We start from the raw sequence: 21,393 nt of genomic DNA, 5'->3' as shown, positions 1-21,393 counted from the left end.
TACATTTTCCCAAACTACATCATCTCATGTCTCGGGAGAGAAACTACTTGCTTCGAGGACTTTAGCTAAATTAAAGGAAATATGTCTTGTAGAGTATAGCAAATAATGGAGAGGTAGAAACTGTAAATATTTTTATTTTTATTTTTGACATAGGAGATGCTGTTAAATACTTAAATGCAACAAATCCCAGAATTGTAGTCAAATCGTGTCTGGAGAGACTCATGTTAGGGGAAAATATCAGCCAGTCCGCCCTCTGCCTCGCACCTGCTAGGTCTCAGCTGTGCCCATGGCCCCCATCACTCTTCTCTTTCTCCCTCGTCAGAAAGGCTTGAGAGCTGTGAATCCAATGGCAGACCATGTGCTCAGTGATCCTGCGTAAAAAGGAAGCCTACCATGCTGAGCAGCTTTGACATTCTAGCGGTTTCGTCTCTCCTTCTCCAGGAGTTCTTGTGTTGGCTTCAGCTCCATTTGCACAGTGTGGACATTTGCCTGCTTACACTTCGGACTCTTTTCACGCCCCCCCCCCCCATCCAATGTGTGTGTTCACTCTGGCAACGAATGCTTGTACATTGGATGGGACATGGTCCTGGCAACCACATTACTTTTTGGAGTGATGTATCTGGCCACCATGTCCAGGGCTCGTGTCAGCTGTCTATATCCCAGCTTTTCTCCCCTGGGGCTGAGGGGGGTGAGAGTGGAGAAAATAAAGAAGCTTTTAATCATTTCCCAACATTTGCTCCCTCTGTTGTCATTTTCTCGTAGCTTTCTCTGAATACCTGCACGATTATACTGTAATGTTTCTTTTTATAGGGTTGTTTTCACATCTCATATGGGAGCTCCTGGAGGGATGTTCCTTACTAAATGTGATGCATGCATGAATGAACAAATGGAAAAATATAAGAAAAAAAATTCCTAATGACCAGATGAACGTGTTAAAAGAAGGTAGACTTATTTGCAGCTTTAGGGTTTCGGTTTTCAATAGTAAACATGGCGTTTGGTACCAATTAGTTATGCTCCCTAATTTTCACCAAAATAAATAATTTATTTAACAGAAAATCTAATAGAGAAAAAGAGGTAGTTGTCAGCTGCGGTCTCTCCTGTCTGTCTCTTCAGTCATTGTTATGTTCATTGTATTCCCAGTGTTAGAAAGTTGAACATTGGCAAGTGCTCATCTGGGGGTTTCCACTCTGCTCCCAATTCCCCATTCTCTTCCACCTGTAATACATCTTGGTAGCAACAGGAATGCCTTGAATATATTTCCTAGAAAGGTCCTCTATGTATATGTTTTTAATAGGGTGTATTTTGGACAAAAATAACAACAAAAAAGAATCCAATTGTTTATCTGCTGTGCTTAAGAATAACCAGATAAAGCCTCCCTTGCAGAATGGAAAGGGAAAAGCAAAGAATTTCATTACCTTGAAGTGTCTTGGTAAATAGGTATGCCCGCCAAAGGCTAGATGAAGGATGATTGGTAGATGGATTGACAGGTGAGGAATGGATAGATGGTTTAAATAAATAGATGGGAAGAGTAGCATTATGAAGGTGCATGAGTGTGTAGATGGAATAAGGGTTAGATAAATGGGGGACATAATATGTGAATGAATAGGTGAGTGCTTAGCTGATGGAGAAATAAATTGGTACATTGATGATTGATCGAACTGAGTGGCCAGATGGAGTGAAAGACCGATAAATGTCGTGCCAGCCGAAGAACAGACGGATGGGTAAATGTTTCAGCGTGTCTGAGCAGCAGTAGGAGACAGTCAGGTGTGAATGGGAAGAGGATGATTAAAAGGAATAATAAAAAGGAGAAGGGAGACGGTATTAAGATGGTTAAAGGATCTGAAAATCTGTTTTCTCAAGTCATGATTTTACAAGGAGCCTGAGGAAACTTGGAACTCAATCATGGGTATCTACCACTTTGTTGGTATTTTAATTTTCTAGGAACATGATCTAGTTTATCAAGTTATCTGTGTTCCATTCCCTTGAAGGAGATGGAGTCATGAAAGGTCAAGGATTAGTCCTTTTCTACCTAGAAAGCCAAGAAGAAACACGCCTCCTAACTCTAATTCAGGGTCTTGGCCAGAGGGGCTAGGCATGCTGGAATATCACCTGAAGAATCTCAACCCCCTTTCTGCTAAATTCCCAAACCATGAACAGCCATTGGTTTTAAGTTTTATTTGGGGGGAAGTCTTGAGAAACCCAATGGTTGAGAAAGAAACAAAAACTGCCCAGAGAATTGTGAACTACAGCACACTGCAGAGCACCTTCACGATCGGTACAGGAGAGGGGACAAACACTAGGAAGATCGAATGCCCAGTCCAAGGTCGCACAGCTAGCTAAGGGCAGAACTAGGAAGGGCTGGTTGCCATATAAATGGCTGATGAGAAGCTAAGTGTCCAAAAGAGGTTGATATCCATTCCTCAGAAAGCCACACAACTGCATGATGAGGGCGGAGGAGCTGGAGCTTTAATGGAACAGAAAGATGTTTTAGAAAAGGTGGTCAGAGGAATGGAGCTTCTTCTCCAGGCCTCTTTTTTCATACTATTACCCATAAGGATGCATACTAAAACCTAAGATGGAGAACAGTTAAAAATGGCATATCCTTCTACGAATAAATGTGCATCATAGTCACCGTATCTTCTTATCCTCACTCTTATCACAGTTGTGCTTAATTCAATGGAATTGAGCTGCAGAAATCATTAAAGAGGAGCGTGCCCATAGAGAGGAGTAGCTGGTCATTCTTTTTTTGAAGCTTCTCTTCAGATTCTATTGAACCTAGGTCAATCAATAGGCTTTGAGGCTGCAGGTGTATTTTGTATCATTTGTAAATGGCATAGATGTTTGATATACAGGTGTAACAGAGAAAGTGTTTGGACTGCCTTCTATGCTGTGTGTGAGAGAGAAACACAGAGAGAGAGAGGAGAGACTTGAATTTCTGATCACAGCTAATCCCCGAAGCCTAAACCACACGCATAGAAGCAGCCTGGTCTGCTCCACTTTTCTCCACCCCTAAATGCTCAATGATATGTCCTAATAAAAAGCCCCCCCCAGAATTACAAATTTCTTTGAACTTTATTGGTACACTGCACAATCACAACCATCTCGTATTCATCCTGAATTAGAAAAGGTTACAACTACAATGTAACATGCACAAAATTCAGGTAGTATATTCACCCTTAATACAATTGTTGACAGAAATCAAGTTTTCATTTATTTTTAAGAAAAAAAATATGGAAGAAAATTAAAGAAAAAAAGAATTCTAGGAGGCTGACAAAGTTATACTTTTGTACCATGAGATAAACTTTTAAAGCATTTGAACATAGATTTGTTTTAAGGATAATTGTGAGAATGGGCACACCCATTGTCTGACACAGCTATAACGGCACTATTGATAAGCCATAATTTTTTTTTTTTTAATCTAAAGGACTCTGAACTTGACAGGTACATTTTCGTACACGCACACATTCCTCACAACGGCACTTTACATGTCACAAAATTTTTTGAATTATTAAAAATGCTCCCTCTAACTAACGCAAGGGCAGCTATTATTACTTATCATTGCTATTATTGATGTCCTTATAAATCTGTCAATAGCAGAGAATGTGGCCAAGACAGAACAGTACAAGGTTCACAGTCTTCCTTTCTGCACTCAGTGATGCGGAACAGCCGGAATAACCGTGTGCCTTCAGATGGGCACGGCTGAAAGAAACGAAAAGGAGTCTCTCAAAATACTGGAAATTAGGTTTCGCTGACTACTTTCAGGATGAAGACAATTGTGTCTAATTGAGTCCACTCCACATTCCTTTGGACTTCCAGTATTCTGCACCTGAATGTTAAATTACACGTGTTCAGCTCTTTTTGCCACATCTTTTAATTGCAAATCTATTTCTTCTTCCTTTCATTTACTTCTCTTCTCTTAAATAAGAAATGAGGGAAATGAGACTGGCATTTTTATCTGTTTACTTTTAGTGATCATTAGGAGTTCTCATCATATGGTATCTTTTTGAAAATGATGTCTTCCTAGTTACACACCTGTGAAGTTTTACTGCAACTGCTCAAACTTATTTGTCTTAAAAGAAAAAGACAGAGGAAGTGGGATGGCAAAGGGAGGTGATTGGGTACGAGCATTTCTAGGTATGGGGCTTGTGCAAGATGAGAAAAAAAATTCTCCTTGTTGGACAAAAAAAGGAAAAAATAAATTTTTCCTAGCAGAAAAATGTTATGTTGCTTTCCTTAATTCCAAAGAGATTAAACTTTATTCTTTTAAAAAAGAAAAAAAAAGTGGGTTGTTTTCTTTGAGGGAGGGCAGTTAAGGGGGAGCATGGAGGGCTGGTTCCAGGTATTGCAAAGCCAGTTTTTCTCTGGTGAAGACACGGGGTGAAATTGGGAGAGATGACCCCACCCCACAGCTCCTCCCCTTGAACCGTTTCTCCCATCCTTCTACAGATGGGGCTGGTGGCAGTCACATCCAACTCCAGAGAGAAGACAATCTTAGTAGCACTGGAGCGTGAACCAAAGCGAGGTCACTCCATGTGCAGCGACAGTGCCTGGGCTCCCTCTGGGATCCACTGCCCACCTTGAGGTTCTCTACACTTTCCCGTGTGAGTTCTTTTGACATAGGTCGAACTTGCTAATTCTTCCATGTTGAGTGCAAGGTAACTGGATTGACGCAGAAACAGATACTTAAATAAATTCATCCTTGGTTGTGCAGTTTCTAGAGTCCCAGAGCGCACTTTCCACCCAGGTTTTGAGAACTAACTGCCCAACCTGGGAACCGTATCATTGAGTATGAGGCACTGGTTTCAGAGGGAGGAGGTCCAGGCCCCTTATTGACACAGCCTCGCTTTCCTTCCATCCAGAGCGCATGGATGCTGCAGGACAGCCATGCACAGTGCTCTCTGCAGAACGCGTGCGCGTTTTCACCCCCTTCTCCTGCAGGTCTTCTCTCCCCGGGTCAAACAATGAGAAAAATGAAACGCACTTGCTTAGACGTGCAGGTGACTGTATCAGGCACTTGACATTGAACTTCTAAGAAACGAGCTTGGCCAGAGTCTCAACATTAGCACTTACACTGGCTTTGCTTTGGTGGAAGTCCGTATGAACTTTGTTATGGGAAGGGGAAGGGTTTCGGGGTTCCTCTCATCTACTCTCCTGATAAGCATTATTTGGTTTTCTCCCCACAGAAAACGGGTGGAGAGCTGCAGTTGCTCAGAGACTTGTTTAGGTTTCCTCCTTTAGTCCTAGCGCACCCCCCACTGACACCTCGAGAACAATCTCTCCAGCAGTCCTATCCGGCCACCCTGCACGTGGAAAGTTGGAAGAGCCTGTGTATGTGTGGATACGGTGTTTAGTGAGCGTTTACTGTTCCGTATGCGTCTACATGTTGGGGAAGAGCCGCTGTCATGTAGAGCTACCCCCTCAAAGTAACCCAAACAACATGGAGCTGGGTGCGTCTGCCGTGAGGAAGAGAAATGTTCTTCTCCAGTGCCCGGTTTCCATGAGTTTTATTTACTCGATTTTCTCCACCCCAGACAGACGAAGATTGGCTATAAGCTCCCTCTCTGAAATGTGGCTAGAATAGGCAACCACCAGAGGTCCTCATGCTCTCCAGTGGGAGCAGGGGTGCGGAGCATGACGGAGCCTCTGAGACCCCGCCCTGCCGTGTCCGGAAGGTCCTGATGCTCTTCCTGGCCCAAGGAGGATGGGCCTCTTCCTCCAGCGCAAGTCTTAGAGTGAAGAACTTGATCAGCTCATCCATGTCAGGAGCACTGTTCTCCAAAACCACCAACTCTCCACAGCCTCCACATTTATTTTATTCCAAAGTATCAATTTTATTATCAGTAGAACACTCCAATGACACATTTAATTCTCACACACGGTCTGACACCAGCTCCACTCCAGGTGCTGAACGGGGTGACAGATCTGAAACACTGATGTCCGACTTTTAATTATGACTTTATGCCTGCTCATTATTGTCCCTGCAACTTGGAATCAGTACACCGCTTTTGGCACATCATTTATGTTCGCAGAATCTGGCTCCTGGCGGCTCACTAGGAAATGCAGATGTCTGTTTACAGCTGGCAAATGTAATATTAATTTCACTTGCACTAGCTCTAGCTCTTATGACAGTGCCTAGCTTTTTGCACGCCAGGACAGCCCAGGTTTGTATTTTATATATGCATATGGCCACGCACATGTTCATTGTTTATGATTTTCCTGAAAGAGTTTCCCAGTTGAGGCAGGCAGGTCTGTGAGAGAGTCATTGTTGATGCTTCTTTCTCAGCTGCTCAGTAGGACAGACCCTGCAGCACAGGTGAGGAGCAGCACAGCCCCGTGTGGCTCTCATGCCTTTCTTCTGGGTCGCAGGCATCTGCGCTGGCTGAGTCCTCCTTGTCCCAGAAGATAATGCAGAAAGATCAGGTCAGCTCCTGTTTATATGCTGGGTGTGCTTTGAAGATGGAGATCTGAGGACATTCTTCCCCAAAGCCAGTGGAGAAGAAGCCTGTAGCAGAGGAAATTGTGAGTCACTTACACTTTCCCCTTCTGTTTGCAGTGTTGTGTTAATCAAGTGCTTGGAAATTAAGTCAGTTGCTCAAGTGCCCTCCGCATCTCAGAAGAGCTTCCTGATACAAACACCAGCGTTGTCAACACACCCACCATGTAATTGGCTTCATCAGCTTTTTACCAGATAGTTTTCAAACAGATTAAACTGAAACTGGAGCAGAGAGGAGACAATAGCTGAAGTCATCACACTCAGACAGGTGGACTGCTCTCTTTACATTCCACAGACAAGTGTGTATTTTTTTCTTCTTTGTTCTTGTTATTAAGAAAAGCCAGACATGGGGTAAATCCCATAGGTTTCTGACATACACTTTCTGGAAAGACAGAGAGAAGCATGAAGGTTGGCACCTTGGTCCTTCGTGTGTGAAAAAAAAGAAAAATACAGTACTAATCAAGGCTTCTCCAGGGTCAATCTGCTTCCCAAGGAGATGTTTTGGGAACACAGTCTCTTCTGGGAATATCATTAGAATTCTACTTTGGTCCATCCATTAACAGCATCTACTTTGGGTGGATGGGATATCACATTCCAAAGAGTCCATGACATATTGCTTTTCTATGTTGTTAGCCTGTGAGATCATTGGCTTTCACATGAGAAGCTGATAGGCAATTTTGAAGATACCAATGTCAGCTGAAGGTAGAGGAGAAATGAATACAGTTGAATAGACACAATATGATTGCATATTAATATGGCGATTAATTGATGGTGGGTAAAGAAATAGAAGAAGTATTAGAAAATTACATTGATAGATTGATAAATAGAGTAAATAGATTGCTAGAGAGGAAGGTGTGTGGGCAGAGCATCAAATGGAGAGGAAAACCAGACAATTGAGGAGATGGATCACTGTATGATTACCTTGATAGATAGCTTGATAAAACCTAAACAATCAGCCTATGATTCATTTCCTATGCATCATTTTTTAATGAGTTGGACAGCATTTTTAAAGGGAAATACTATCCTCAAAATACCTACCCCCTTTTTGGTCTTTTGACTTCTACATTTTTAGTGTTGGGTTGAGTGGATAGCTTCAAAGCTCTAATCCCTATAGCTGGTGAGAAACACAAATAAAGCAGAGTGGCCAGAAAGATGGCAAGATTATATATGTATGTATGCATATTTATAGGTGTGGATACATTGAGATAACTTCCCCGAAAGAAAGGATGTGAACCTAATGCAATTACAGAATAGTAAATGTGGAGAGAGGGATATGTACATTGTAATCAGAAAAATGGTCCAAAGCTTAAAAGACACAGATAATAGGACACTTGGATGTAACTCTTGCTGTGTACTACATTATAGTCAAGTTGTGTCTTCGGGGTGTTTATCGTGAGGCACATTTTTGCCCAAATGGAGCTCATGTTTTGGTATGTGGGACAGGAGAGGTTGGTGGTGGTGATGATGGGGAGGGGAGCAGAGGAAAGGGAAGGGCCAAGGTAGCAGGACCAGACTTTGTTTTTTGGACACACCAATGAATGATCATCCTACACATGGTAGAACCCTGCCCGCCCCTCCCCCAACCCCACTCATGTAAATTGGAAAAAAGAATCAAATAAACAAACAAAACCCCAAAATTAAAAAAAATCAAGAAAAATATCAGAAACAAAAAGAAGCCCAAACTGGCTTGCCCTCCGCAGTGTAGATTAAAGTCTGTGATATGGAGAAGCAGGCGTTGCTGAGAGAACCTATGGTTTCTTATCAAAACTTGATGAAGAAGTGGACAAAGAGGGTCCCTGATAGCCAGAGACAAGCCAGCGCTCTAGAGGCCGAGTTTACACCATCAATGACTGCTCCAGGCCCTGTGTAGGGGAAAGAGAGACAGAGCCATTAGCATGCACCCAAAGGTACCATACTGTTGATGAGCAAATATATAGACATGCTTCTCTGTGAGCATTCCCCCACCGTTCACTCCCACCACTGACCCTACTAAGTCTGGGCGGATGGAAAGAGCCATAGGGAGTATTTAGAAACTCTAAGGGGCAAATCAGGGGTGTCCTGGCCACTGTAGCCTGCTCTGAAAAACGGAGGCTAACACAGAGGGGATAGAGGGAGGTAATGATTGTTAGTTAGGATACGGGCTAAAAGTTTGGGTTGCAGACAGGGCAAATGGTATGGCAGGACCTGATGGCCGTTTCATAAGCAGTTCCGCTAATTGTGTTCTGTCTTTGGAGACAGCGTCCTGGTCAGACAGGGATGACAGTGGAAAGAATAGCCATGGGGTGCAGGAGAGGGTCCAAGTGGGAGGGGATAAGGAGGAATAGAGCAACTCTGTGAGCTGCAGGAGTGTAGGTGCTGATGTGGCAGACTTTTCGTCCTGTGTAACTGAGGTACTGTGGAGGCCCCTCCTGATGTGGTTGAGGAAGAATACACAAGATTTTTAAAGATGACCACTGGGTATATTCCATCAGCCAGTGAGTGGTGCCTCTTCAAAAAGAACAAAGAAGACTCAGCCTTTAAGCCAAACTGCTCCCTAATGACTGGGCGGGAAGGAGCTCTCCCTGTAGCTCTTTCTTTCCTCTTCCCTCTTCCTGGCCCTTTCGACAGCCCTAGTGAGCCATTCACATTCCACTGAGAAAGGCCACAGACCCACAGGCGCCGCCCCTCTGCTTCCATCTGCTGTCCTTGAGCAGACAACCCGTGTGAATGGGATTGTTCTAGCCTGCGCAAAGGGCCATGGCAGATGGATGTGACTGTGGCTGTCTCTGCCTCTGTGCTCCATCGTTACCTTCACTGCAAGCCATAAGAACCTAGGGTCATAGTGAAGCCCATCAGCTAGTGAGCAGAGAGTATCCCAGGGTCTAGTAAAGACCATCAGCTAGTGAGCAGAGAGTATCCCAGGGTCATAGTGAAGACCATCAGCTAGTGAGCAGAGAGTATCCCAGGGTCTAGTGAAGACCATCAGCTAGTGAGCAGAGAGTATCCCAGGGTCATAGTGAAGACCATCAGCTAGTGAGCAGAGAGTATCCAGGGTCATAGTGAAGACCATCAGCTAGTGAGCAGAGAGTATCCCAGGGTCATAGTGAAGCCCATCAGCTAGTGAGCAGAGAGTATCCCAGGGTCTAGTGAAGACCATCAGCTAGTGAGCAGAGAGTATCCCAGGGTCATAGTGAAGCCCATCAGCTAGTGAGCAGAGAGTATCCCAGGGTCATAGTGAAGACCATCAGCTAGTGAGCAGAGAGTATCCCAGGGTCATAGTGAAGCCCATCAGCTAGTGAGCAGAGAGTATCCCAGGGTCATAGTGAAGCCCATCAGCTAGTGAGCAGAGAGTATCCCAGGGTCTAGTGAAGACCATCAGCTAGTGAGCAGAGAGTATCCCAGGGTCATAGTGAAGACCATCAGCTAGTGAGCAGAGAGTATTCCAGGGAAAGCAAAAGCAAGAACAAGCCAAGGGATTAGGAGCCACCAATAGACCAAGTGAAGGAATTACAAGAAGGTGAGCCCACCTCTTCTACCTATCCAAGCCCCCATGACACTGCCTTTTTAGAAGTAAATTGGCTTATTGGAAATGAGCGTGGCTACTTTAAAAAGCAGAAGTGATGCAGGGTCTTCTCAGACAGGACCCAGTCAGTTGGCTTGTTTGTCAACCTAATGGTGTGGATCTGCACCTGCCTACAAAGGACTGATGTTAACCTTTGCTTGGGAAAGTATTGGTCTCACGTCAGCAGTGAGCATCCAACGGTTGGAACTACAGGGATTTCAACATCGATAACGTTTCTACCTCTTATTTACAATGTACATAATTCTCTTATTAACTAAAAATTCACTTTTACATGATAGCTTGAGATTCTGGTTCACATTTCTCTGCATTTATTTATTTATTTATTTATTTATTTATTTATTTATTTATTTATTTATTTTTTAAATAGAGTATCCAAGGGAAGGATAAAGTCTCTAATTCAGAGCTGCAACTTCCATGGAGGCTCCATAAATACTTACAGAAAGTAGCCCAACTCTGGGGCCTACATCAGCCCAGCTCTATCTCCCAAGAAACCATGCTGGCCTACAGAATGTACTGAGTTGGAAAATGTCCACGTTAAAGTTCAAGTAAATTGACTATATTGTCTACTGAAAAAGATGAATAATTTAGACTGTAAATGAGTTTATAAGAAAATGAGCAATGTAAATTTGTGATTGTGAAACTCGTATGTTTCTATAAATGTCTAACCACTATACACCTGTGTCTTCAGTTCATTCTGTTGATATTAACTTATGAACCAACGGAAGCTCTTACTCTAGAGAGACAGAAGACTTGGTGTAGAAATGACTTTATTCCAACTTCTACTTTGGATGCTCGCATCTCTGCGATGTCATGTGTAACACAAGTTCCATGTTGCTAAGAGGAGAAGTTAGGTATATAGAAAGCAAAGCATAGAAGTGGGAGGTATGGAGAGAAGAGAAGGAGCCGTGAGTGTCTGTCATTGGATGTGGCAGTTGCCATAGATGTTCAGTACTGATCAGGCGGGGGCTACAGCCACGGCTCAGCTTCAGCTGAGTGTTCCAAAGAGTGGAAACCATGAAGGTGACTTGGTGGATAGCAAAGGCGCTCATTTTGCTCAGGATCACAATAATAACACCTATTCATATTGTGCACTTTATGTGACAAGTATGCTTCTAAATGCTAAACATGTTGTTAGCTCATTTAATCTTTACCAAACCCACTGAGCTATGTACTGTTGATATTCCCATTATATTAATGGGGAGACTGAAGAACAGAGCTGTTAGGTACTTTGACTATGATTATATAACTTATACACCTAGAGTTAGATTAGAATTGAGTCACTCCGTCTACAGAGTCTATGCCCTTGATTATTACAATTCTACGTCCTCTCTATGGAAAATAATCCTTTGTGTATGTTTTCCAGGGACCAGAGCATCCCTGGTAAAGGGATGGTGAGAAGAACAATAGACTGAAAATCTGGAGAGCCAATTTCTCTTATGTCACCCTAGCTGAGTGACATCCTTTCTCTTGTCTTGGTTCTTCCCTCTACAAAATGAAACGAGGCTTGAATCGATGACCTCTAAGACTTTTCTTCTACCTGCATTCTGAGCTATTGCATAAATGCCAACCCCACATCGGGTGCTAGAAGGGACGGCTGCTGAGCAGCCAGATGGCCTTTTCCAGGTGATACAAAACCATCTCCATTCTGGCTTCTTGCACCTCTGCATATTACAACCTCTTGAGAACCAAACGTTCCTAGACCCCAAGGTTTTATTTTTTTCTTTTTTCTCCCATGGCCTCATTTTCTATGCATCCTCAAGGTATAATGAGCCCTGCTTTAAAGTATTTTACAGCATGGCAATTTACTGCCAAAATGCCTTTGGTCAATGAGATACGGCAGAACTGTTCTGGCCAAGGAGTTAATCGAATCCAGCATGATGGTTAATCTAATCCAGCGTTGTTTTCCTCACACAGACCCTGGACACATCGGAGAGCTGGCAGCTGGGCCCACGTCAGTGTAGTGGGGGCTCTTCAGGAGGGCTCTCGAGCTCCATTCAGAGCAAGAAGAGAGTGGTTCACATCTGTGTCACTGACTAGGTCGGAGGAATGTGGGACAAAAGCCATCAGCAGTGAACTGACTCTTTAATGGCCTCTGTACAGAACCCCAATTCTACCGGAAGCAGAAGAATGCATCTGGGTTGCATCTCTCCCATGGGGCTGCTTCTGCATGCACAGGCCACTCCCGTGCATAGGCAGATGCTTCCTGGAGCCTCAGTAGAGAAGTGACGGATTGCTGCCATTGAATTGCTGGGTGGGGTCTCACGACCATGAAAACTCACTTGTGGCTCCTTAGGCTGGTAGGAAGCTTTGCAAATGTCAGCTCAAAGAAGCTGTTGCAAGGGAGGACATGCTGCTGGAGGAGCTCTTCACCTGAACTCACACAAGCCTTCCGATGTCAGGTTGAGTCCAGGTCCCCGACACCATCACTACCATCATTTGTTCAGATACCAGCGGCACAAACTTCTCCAGGTAGTTGGTATCCAAGATAATATTGGTTTTAATTTTAATAAACCAGGTAAGGAATTCAAATGGTGTTTTCATTGTTACTATTTTATTTACATTTTTCAGAGGACATGGGGAGAAAGGTAAAGAGAGGTAGTTCTTACAACAAACGTAGAATCCAAAATTTGAATATGTGAGGCAGATATTCAGTTGCGTGTTCCACTACAGAAAACTAACCCTGAAATACATGTGGATAAAGGACAAGGGTGTGAAGAAAAGATGGGACTCAGGTGGAGACCAAGGAGCAGGGCCCACAGATGCGGAGCTGGAGCCAACATCTTCCAGGGCCCGTGAGAGGGTTTTCTGTGCACCCTCCCTCCCGGCCTTGTGTTTGTGACCCTGACCAGCCTTCGGGCTCACGTCCCTGACCACTGTAAAAGTGTAACTAATCCTGGCAACTTTGGAGTCAGACTCATTTGGGTTTACATCGTGACTCTGCGGCTTACTAGCTATGTGATCTTAAAGTAGCTTCAGTTTTCTCATTGAGAAGGTGGTTAAAATCCTGAGTTTACAGGATAGTTCAAAGATTCAAGTGATTTGTATAGTGCCTGGTGCAAAGGTGTCGTGTGATCCTGGCAACTGCCCTCTGGTGGTTCCACACCCCCATCTTCCTCTTTGATATTTTCCAAGTACGTTCAACCTGAGGTGAGGTTTTGGCAGGTGAGAGAGGTGAGGTGGGGGATGGGTGCTGAGAGAGGCCTCTAGGGTGTGGGGCCCTGAGCAAGGCTAGTGGGAGAGGGTCCAAGGCCAAGCTCTGTGGCAAGGTCCAAGGGCCAAGGATGAGTCTGCAAGGAGAAGGAAGGTCACAGGGGCTCACTCAGCAGGAGTTTGTTGGGACCTGCCCTGCACTAGGCTGTTCCACAGGGAAACTGAACACAACCGTGGCCTTCACGAAGCTTCCACTCTTTCAGGGGGACCTGGGATATTCTCTGTGCTAATCTATGTCAGTAAACAAAGGAACAAAATAAGTAAATATATTTTAAACCCTCACAGATTCTGAGAAGAAAACATTTGGAACAAATAATCTAACATCTCTTTCATATCAGGAATATCCTTCCTACTGGATACTCTTACTTTTTTAAAAAATTATTTTCTTTATTGACTTTAGAGAGAAAGGGAAAGGGAGAGAGACATAGAAACATCAATGAGAGAGAACATCGATTGGCCGCCTCCTGCATGCCCCCCACTGGGGATCGGGCCCACAACCTGGGCATGTGTCCTGACCAGGAATCGAACCACCGACCTCTTGGTTCATTGGTTGATGCTCAACCACTGAGCCACACCAGCTGGGCCCTACTGGATACTCTTAAAAAGAGTGAATTAAAGAATGAGAGAGAACTGAATCTGAATCCTCACTCTGCTACTCTACCAGGATGACTTTGGATGAGACAGTCACCTTCCCTGAAACAGTTATTATATTTTTTTAATGTAGAATATGGGGACAGGACAGTTTTCTCAACCCTTGCAGGGTTGCTCTGAGGATTAGTTCAGACACTATGTAAGATCACTGAATATAAATAAAGAATGAATAAATATTAAGTGAATTAGAACCAGAAGAAGAATAATTGCTGATCCCTAAAATAGCATCTTTTGTGGGGATGCTTTAGTGGCCCTGTGGGAAAGCAAACGTAGCTGTGGCCGGCAGTAAGGGACCGAGCCTTCCTGAAAAGGCCCCGTGGCCACCAGCCACAGATGAAGGCTTCCCGAGGAAGGCCAGCTCTTCTGAGGACGTGCACACAGCAGCCCAGCTCTGCGCAAATGCCACGTGTGAGGGATCTTTATTTATGGTTAACGATAATTTAATTTAATTAGGATGGCCATTATAAATATCAGGTTTAATTAAATACTTTGCAGAAATAAATTGAACTAAGACCATGTAGTGATACCTTTGGCCTCCCTCTAGTCCCTCCATCTTCACCCATTTCTACGTTAACCATGAATTGTTGCCTTCATGCCTGAAGTTGGAGCATCTTTGAAAACAAAAGCTTAAATGATGCCTCACAGCCACACAGCGAAATGTGAATGACAGCAATGTGCCTTGGGGACAGATATGCAGACAAAAATAAGTTCGTCTTCAGCATACAGAAAGAAGAGACAGAGAACCTCAGAAATGATCATGAGATAAATTTCAGAAATTGTAACTGACAGAAAGGTCAACTGGCGCGTGCGCTCCAGGCCGGAGGGAAGATGTTAGGCCACAAGGGAAAGCCAGTGGGGGCAGGGTAAACACAGTGTGAAATAGACAAACGCATACAGAAAACAAAGTCCGCGTCGGAAAGGCTATTCATGTTGTTAAATTACATATACCAAACATTAGATTTTCAAAGAGCAGATTTGTTTGAGGATGTAACGTAGAATTAACCTGCATGTCTGACCATCCTGGAACTGAGTTTGCTGCTGCATTCAAGGGGTGGCTGGTCACCCCCTGGAGGAGGAGGTTGTTGACAATCAAAGTACCCCAAATCAGCACAATGCTTCCAGAAAATGATATACGCTTCCTGATGAGATCCTGCCTTGTAAGAGGTTTTGCAGCTTAAAAATTAAGTGTACATTACAAGCGACATAGGTATTGAAATGTGTCACCATTTTTGCTTTCCATGATTGCAACAAAAATATGGCATGGATCTTTAGCAACAGTGGGCTGTAGAGCTGTAATTCTACTAAAATAGCAGGTGGTAGTGCGATCACATTAAAAAAGAAAAGAAAACCCCCCACAGGCAAGTTGAACTCAGTAGTAGCACAGTGAGATCAATGAAGTATCTGAAGTCTAAGAAGATACAGTTTTGTTCTGAAATTTGGACAGGTTTTTATAAGTATGAATATGAACTATGTGACCTTCCTAATGAGAAACCAAAAGGATAATGATGTTCTTGGTGATTAAAAGAGGAGCAAGGAAATCTAATTAGAGGATGTATGGGTTTCACTTGTTGATGAAACATAAACCTATTTTCAGCAGTGCCGCTGATGAAGGCGCATCGCTCCCTTCAAAGGGGCCTTTCCTTCCATTGTCTTTAATTACAGTGCAGAACACGGCCGGTGTTGCTTCACAAGGAAGATGAACTGGGCCTTGCGGACGAAGAAGCGCACAGAGGCAGCCATTTTTGTTTTGTTCTCTCTGGCACCCCCGTTTTGGGCTAACCACAAAGACAAAAGTTTACGCTAATAGCAGAAGTTAATTAAAATCTGTCAAGTTTATCGCAAACCTGAGAGACAAGCCTCGAGTCTCTGCGGAACCAGCTCCCACGTGCGTGCAGACACCCGCACACCCTGCGTGCTCAGTGCTCAGTTCTAGATGATCAGGCTAATAGCCAGATGTCAATGGCTCAGATGGGGGTGGGGCGAGGGAACCACAAGGAACCTCATCAGAAATGAAATGTGAAATGTCTGCATAGTTTTTCTAATACGTTGACATTTTGCAGGTTTGGGAAAATACAAATGATTAGGCTGCTGTCATCGGCCAAAAGCAATGGCATTTCTCTCTGCATCCTCCCCTCCCACCTGGATTTAAACTGTGGATCTGAAAATAAAAATCATATATGTTATCAGCGGGAATGTGCAGCTTTTGATGTCTCTGCAAGAACAAATCATTTGATGAACATCTTTCTAAACAGTGAATTGGAATGTCTGATATTGTCTTGCTCACAAGAAAGACCCACAGGGGGGAAAAACACCTAAATTTAAAATGAGAACTAGGAGGCTGGAATGCAATGGAAAGTGTCAGAGAAACAATGACTGGCTTCCCTGGGGGGAGAAGACTACACATCCTTTTGAGTATTTGGCTTTTCTTTGGTTAGTAAAGAGTTTCATACTATATAGAGGTTCAAACCGATGCCCCATTGACTGGAAGATACATTGATTAATTCACCAAACATTTCCTGGGCAGCAACCATTGCAAGACACAGTGTTACATCCTTTAAGTGTAGAAACAAAATACAAACAAAATAGAAATAAATATCAGCCTAAGGGTAAGTAACTCTGAGAGCCCAAGAGGGGGGTGAATGATTCTTCAGCGGGGCTCAGAAATACGGTATGGGCGGGCTCACACTAAGCATATGGATAAGTATGAGTATCTCAGGCGGCAACGAGGGCAAGAGCCTCCCATCTGTGACCCCACAACACACTGGAAGAAACAGTACAAACATGGGTGAGAAAGAAACGTGGGATTAGACCAGACAGTCCTGGAGTTGGCAACTCCCTTGCCTGGCAGAATTCCTGTCTGCGGGAATTCAGTCTGTCATTCAAACTCTTGAGCTCCAGGCTCCTCTGGGAGGTGGAAATGGCCGTCCCCACTTCGAAGGGTTGGTTCCCAGCTGCCTAGAACTATGTCTGGCTGACACTTAATAGCAATAGCTTTTCCATGCCTCTAGCAAAGCACTGATTATATTCTATTAATCGATTGTAACTGTCTATTTACTTGTTTGTACAAGGTTGGAAAACTTGTTCCTCTTTGTGCCTCAAGAAGATGGGTGGAAAGAGGCCCGGGGCATGGGCAGAGGCTGCCGCGTGGACTGGGATCCGCTGCCCTGGGCGAAGGAGGCTGCATGGCAGGTGATGTTGGGGCCAGAACACCTGGCCGTGCTCCCTGGCAGGTGGTTTTCAGCATGATGTGGATAGGTTCGTTCTGAGATTTGGAAAGCTCACTTGTCCCTACAGCGGCACATTGGAGAGGGATTACCTAGGACGAGGTAAGGAAATGATCTTTGTTCAGGGCAGGCACACGCCTCCGTGTAAGGATGGGCTGGGGAACGTGCAGTCCGGGGAAGGGGGGGGCGTGGCCTGCTTGATGGGACTCGCTGGCTGACAGGTGTAAGGTGTGACAAAGAGGATGTCAGAGTGCCCGTTGAAGTTCTAGAAAGACTCTGTAGGTGAAAGACAAGGCAGACATTTGAGGGAGAGTGGTACCTGAGAGCGAAAGATGGTCGAGACCCTAAGGTCCAGGTAGGGGGAGTGGTGTTAGCTCAGAATTAAGGGGAACACTGGAGGGATGGCTTTGGGAGCTGGCCCACTATTCTCACGGGCTATCGATGTTCAGTGTGCAGAAGATCCCCTTGGACAGCGCGTTTCAATACACCTCGGCATGACCTTCCCTGGAGAGTTTGGTTGAACAGGTCTGGGGCAAGGCCCAGGGCTCTGACATTTAAAGCCCCGGAATGTGTGCAACGCAGCTACGGTACTGCCCTGGGAGGTGCCCTGGGAGGTGCCCGGAGCTACGGTACTGCCCTGGGAGGTGCCCGGAGCTACGGTACTGCCCTGGGAGGTGCCCTGGGAGGTGCCCGGAGCTACGGTACTGCCCTGGGAGGTGCCCCGGGAGGTGCCCCGGGAGGTGCCCAGAGCTACGGTACTGCCCTGGGAGGTGCCCGGAGCTATGGTACTGCCCCGGGAGGTGCCCCGGGAGGTGCCCCGGGAGGTGCCCTGGGAGGTGCCTGGAGCTACGGTACTGCCCTGGGAGGTGCCTGGAGCTACGGTACTGCCCTGGGAGGTGCCTGGAGCTACGGTACTGCCCTGGGAGGTGCCCTGGGAGGTGCCCGGAGCTACGGTACTGCCCTGGGAGGTGCCCCGGGAGGTGCTCCGGGAGGTGCCCTGGGAGGTGCCCGGAGCTACGGTACTGCCCTGGGAGGTGCCTGGAGCTATGGTACTGCCCTGGGAGGTGCCCGGAGCTACCATACGGCTCTGCGAGGTGCTTGAAGACAGGGAGACCCCTCCTCTCTCAATACCACTGGGCCTGGCCCCCTTAGGGGCAGGGGTGAAGGAGCTGGAGCCCACCAAGACCGAGCGGGTAAGAGTCGAGGCTTCCGCTGGTCATGTCACAGAAGCCAGAGCCGGGATGTCGGGGCCACAGGGAGGACCGGAGCTGGGAGGAGGCTGGGTGTCAGAAGGAGCAGAAATGAGGTGTGGAAGGCACTGGAAGGAAGGGGGGCCACCTCCCCTGACCTCCTTCTGGGGGGTTTAGAAGGAAGGGCAAACGTTCACGGGCAGCACCCAAGAGAATCCTCAGACCCTCAGGCCCACTCCTCGGGTATCACCCGAAGCCATTGGGGGTTGTGTGGACACCTTGGTAGAGGAGGGGGCAGGAGTGGGGTGGCGGTGGGAGGGGTAAAGGCTTTGAGCCCTCTGCCTGCAAGGACCAGGGTGCCCTGGGGAGGTGAGCGAAGGGGGGAAGGGAGAGCTGCTTCCAGTTGAAGAAATCGGGGTGAAGAGCAGCCTGATATGTGTATTCATTCTGGAGGAGTGGCCATTAGCAAAGGAAAATGCAGATTCTGCCCTCCCGGCGTCCAGGTCTCTGCGGTGGGCTGCAGTCAGCTGCTCCGAGGGCTGCAGCTTTGCCTGAGGAACGAATTCAGACCCAGATGTTGCCGTAGCTGGAGTGTTTTGCCATTTTCATTTGCAATGACAAGATGGCTAGGAGTCGTCCCTTTTCTCGATTCTTAACTCTTAATGCAACTAATTTGTATCGCTCCGATTTCACAGATAAAATGTGAGAAATCTGCTTTTCTCTCTGCGGCATCCCCCTCCTTTCTGGCTTTGTTTGCATTTCCTGCCCCTCTGCCTGCCAGTTCCAGTAATCCAAGCATTTATATGGCTCATTAAGCGCCTGCATTCTCTGCAGCGCCACGGACGGTTCGGCTTCCCAGCGCTCTGAGGATGGGGGCGGGGCCTCTTGCTCAAGACCCAGTGGAGGCCACGCGAGCTGGCAATGGAGAGGACGTGCGTGGCTTCTGAGAGGGCGAGCTGAGCTGTGGACAGCCAGCTGCGCCTGGCCATGCCCCCGTGGCACGCGGCCTGGCAGGACTTCAAGGTACCAGGGCTACAGATGGACTTCACGGGCCGCATCCGCTCCGTGGGGCTCACGTACACGCAGAGCAAGCCCCGTTTCAGCAGCACAGCTGTGTGCCACCATTTCCAAGGTGAGGGGAGATAGGTCTTTGGAGATGAGCTGCTTACCCTACCTTTTCATTGTTTATTTATTTTTTCAATTCAGACCAGAGACTTAGGAAGCTGGAAGCCAGCTGGGAGTCCGCCTTGCCCTGTTCTTATATTTGATGGACAACCACGAGGCAAAGGGAGTCGTGGTTTTTCTGGAGCAGAGTGGGGACCAGAACCCAGTTTTCCTTTCCCCTCGTGCTGGTCTCTTCCTACATGCCGCTGCCTTTTCAGTTCCTGCAGTTGCCTGGGGCTACAGAACGTACAGAGGCTACAACGCCACTTTGAGTTGATACGCTGCCCGTGTGACCCGTCCTGTCTGTGTGGCTTTTGAAGGATAGTAGCTGGTGGTCAAGAAACAAACCGCTCATACGGACGCCCCAGAGGCACTCACCTGCGAGAACCTCCCGCGCACTGTGCTGTCCTCCCCCAGTTTACCGAACCACTTCCTGTTTCAACCCACTCACCGTCCTATTGTCTCCTCTGTCTTTGTCTCCTGTATTCTCTGAAATTGCTTTTATCCCGTCTTTCCTTGTTCTCTGCATGCAGATAGGAAATAAATGAAAGGTGTGTTTCTGCAAGAGATCTATTGTGTGTGTGTGTTGTTATGGATTCACAGTGCAGAGTCAAAGGGTCTCCAAAAAAAAGAAACTTTATAGTCCTTGAGGGTAAACAGCACTGCGTGCCTGAGAATGTCGTGTGTGTGTGTGTGTGTGTGTGTGAGTGTGTTTGGGAGATATGTGTATATGGGTTGTACATGTAAAAACTATGCTTTAAAATAAGAGGTTTAGCCCCGGCCAGTTTGGCTCAGCGGTTAGAGCATCGGCCTGCGGACCGGAGAGTCCTGGGTTCGGTTCCAGCTAAGGGCACGTTTGTCCCCAGCCCCGATTGGGGTCGTGTGGGTGGCAGCCACTCAATGTTTCTCTCTCGCATCGATGTTTCTCTCTCTTCTTCCCTCCCTCCCTCCTGCTCTATCTGAAGATAAATGTGAAAATGTCCTCAAGTGAGGATAAAATAATAATAATTATTATTATTATTTTAGATTTAGATAGAACGGAGATGTTGGTGTGGGAAACAAGTGCTAGGAGGCTAATTGTTGGCATGGGGTTCCATCTAGAGGGGGATCCATCAAAATCTGGGATGGATCGCCAAGTGGCAGAAAGAGCTGAGACTCTGGGACCAGAATACATAGGTTTAATTCCAGTCAAGCACTTATAAGCCAGTATGAATTGAATAGTCTGCCTAACCTCTCAAATGCCTCCTCTGTAAAATCAGGATACTTATAGTATTTACGTCCTAGAGTCATGAAATGAGGTAAAACACACAGAACACTCAGTCTGGTGGCCCTGTAGGTAGCAAGTGGTCAGTGCCACTTATCCCTCATCATGGGGGCATTGCCCAGAAACAAAGTTCCCGAAGGTCAGACAGGGTTCGCGCTGGATAATAGCACTTCAATCTGGTGTTGAGGTGCTTGCCCCTCAGGCACAGCCTCCGAGAATGAGTCTTTGTGGAGAACATGGAGAACCTCACATTCAAATGCTTTCACTGATGAAAGACCCAGAACGCACCCAGATTGACTTTCCCAAAGCCACTCAGCATGAGCAGCAGAACCTGGTTCAAGAGGTTCAAGACTCACAGGCCCCGTTCTGTTCTATCACATGTCATTCCTGACAGCTGACCTCCAGTCCCTGGCCTCACCAACACACCTCCACTGTGCACGCATTCGTCCATCCATACTTTCCTGACCAGCTACTGTGTTTGTACTTCAGGATCAAACCAGACACGGTCCCTATGTTCACGGAGCACACAGAAGGGGGAAACGGTCTTTGATAAAACAAACTAAATGCATGACGCAAAAATAGCGTTGCAACCGGAAGGTCAAGTGTCCAGAGACAAGGCACCTGTCTGTGCCACT

The 21,393-nt window shown here is 46.1% G+C and overlaps 1 protein-coding gene across 3 annotated transcripts in view; it reads right to left on the bottom strand.

Moving 5' to 3' along the window:
* Positions 1-7,753: 7,753 nt before the first annotated feature.
* OPCML (opioid binding protein/cell adhesion molecule like) overlaps positions 7,754-21,393 on the bottom strand; it is a 518,700-nt gene continuing 505,060 nt past the window's right edge. The window contains exon 8 of one of the 3 annotated variants that reach the window (XM_036276638.1): positions 7,754-8,355. In XM_036276638.1, coding sequence (XP_036132531.1) covers positions 8,255-8,355 — 101 coding nt within the window. In that variant the 3' untranslated portion in view covers positions 7,754-8,254. The remainder of the gene's footprint in view (positions 8,356-21,393) is intronic. The other 2 variants (XM_036276639.1, XM_036276640.1) reach the window with 2 other exon arrangements.

This window comes from Molossus molossus, unplaced genomic scaffold, assembly GCF_014108415.1.
Source record: "Molossus molossus isolate mMolMol1 unplaced genomic scaffold, mMolMol1.p scaffold_m16_p_22, whole genome shotgun sequence".
Classification (NCBI taxonomy): domain Eukaryota; kingdom Metazoa; phylum Chordata; class Mammalia; order Chiroptera; family Molossidae; genus Molossus; species Molossus molossus.
This window is presented reverse-complemented; position numbering and strand designations above follow the sequence as displayed.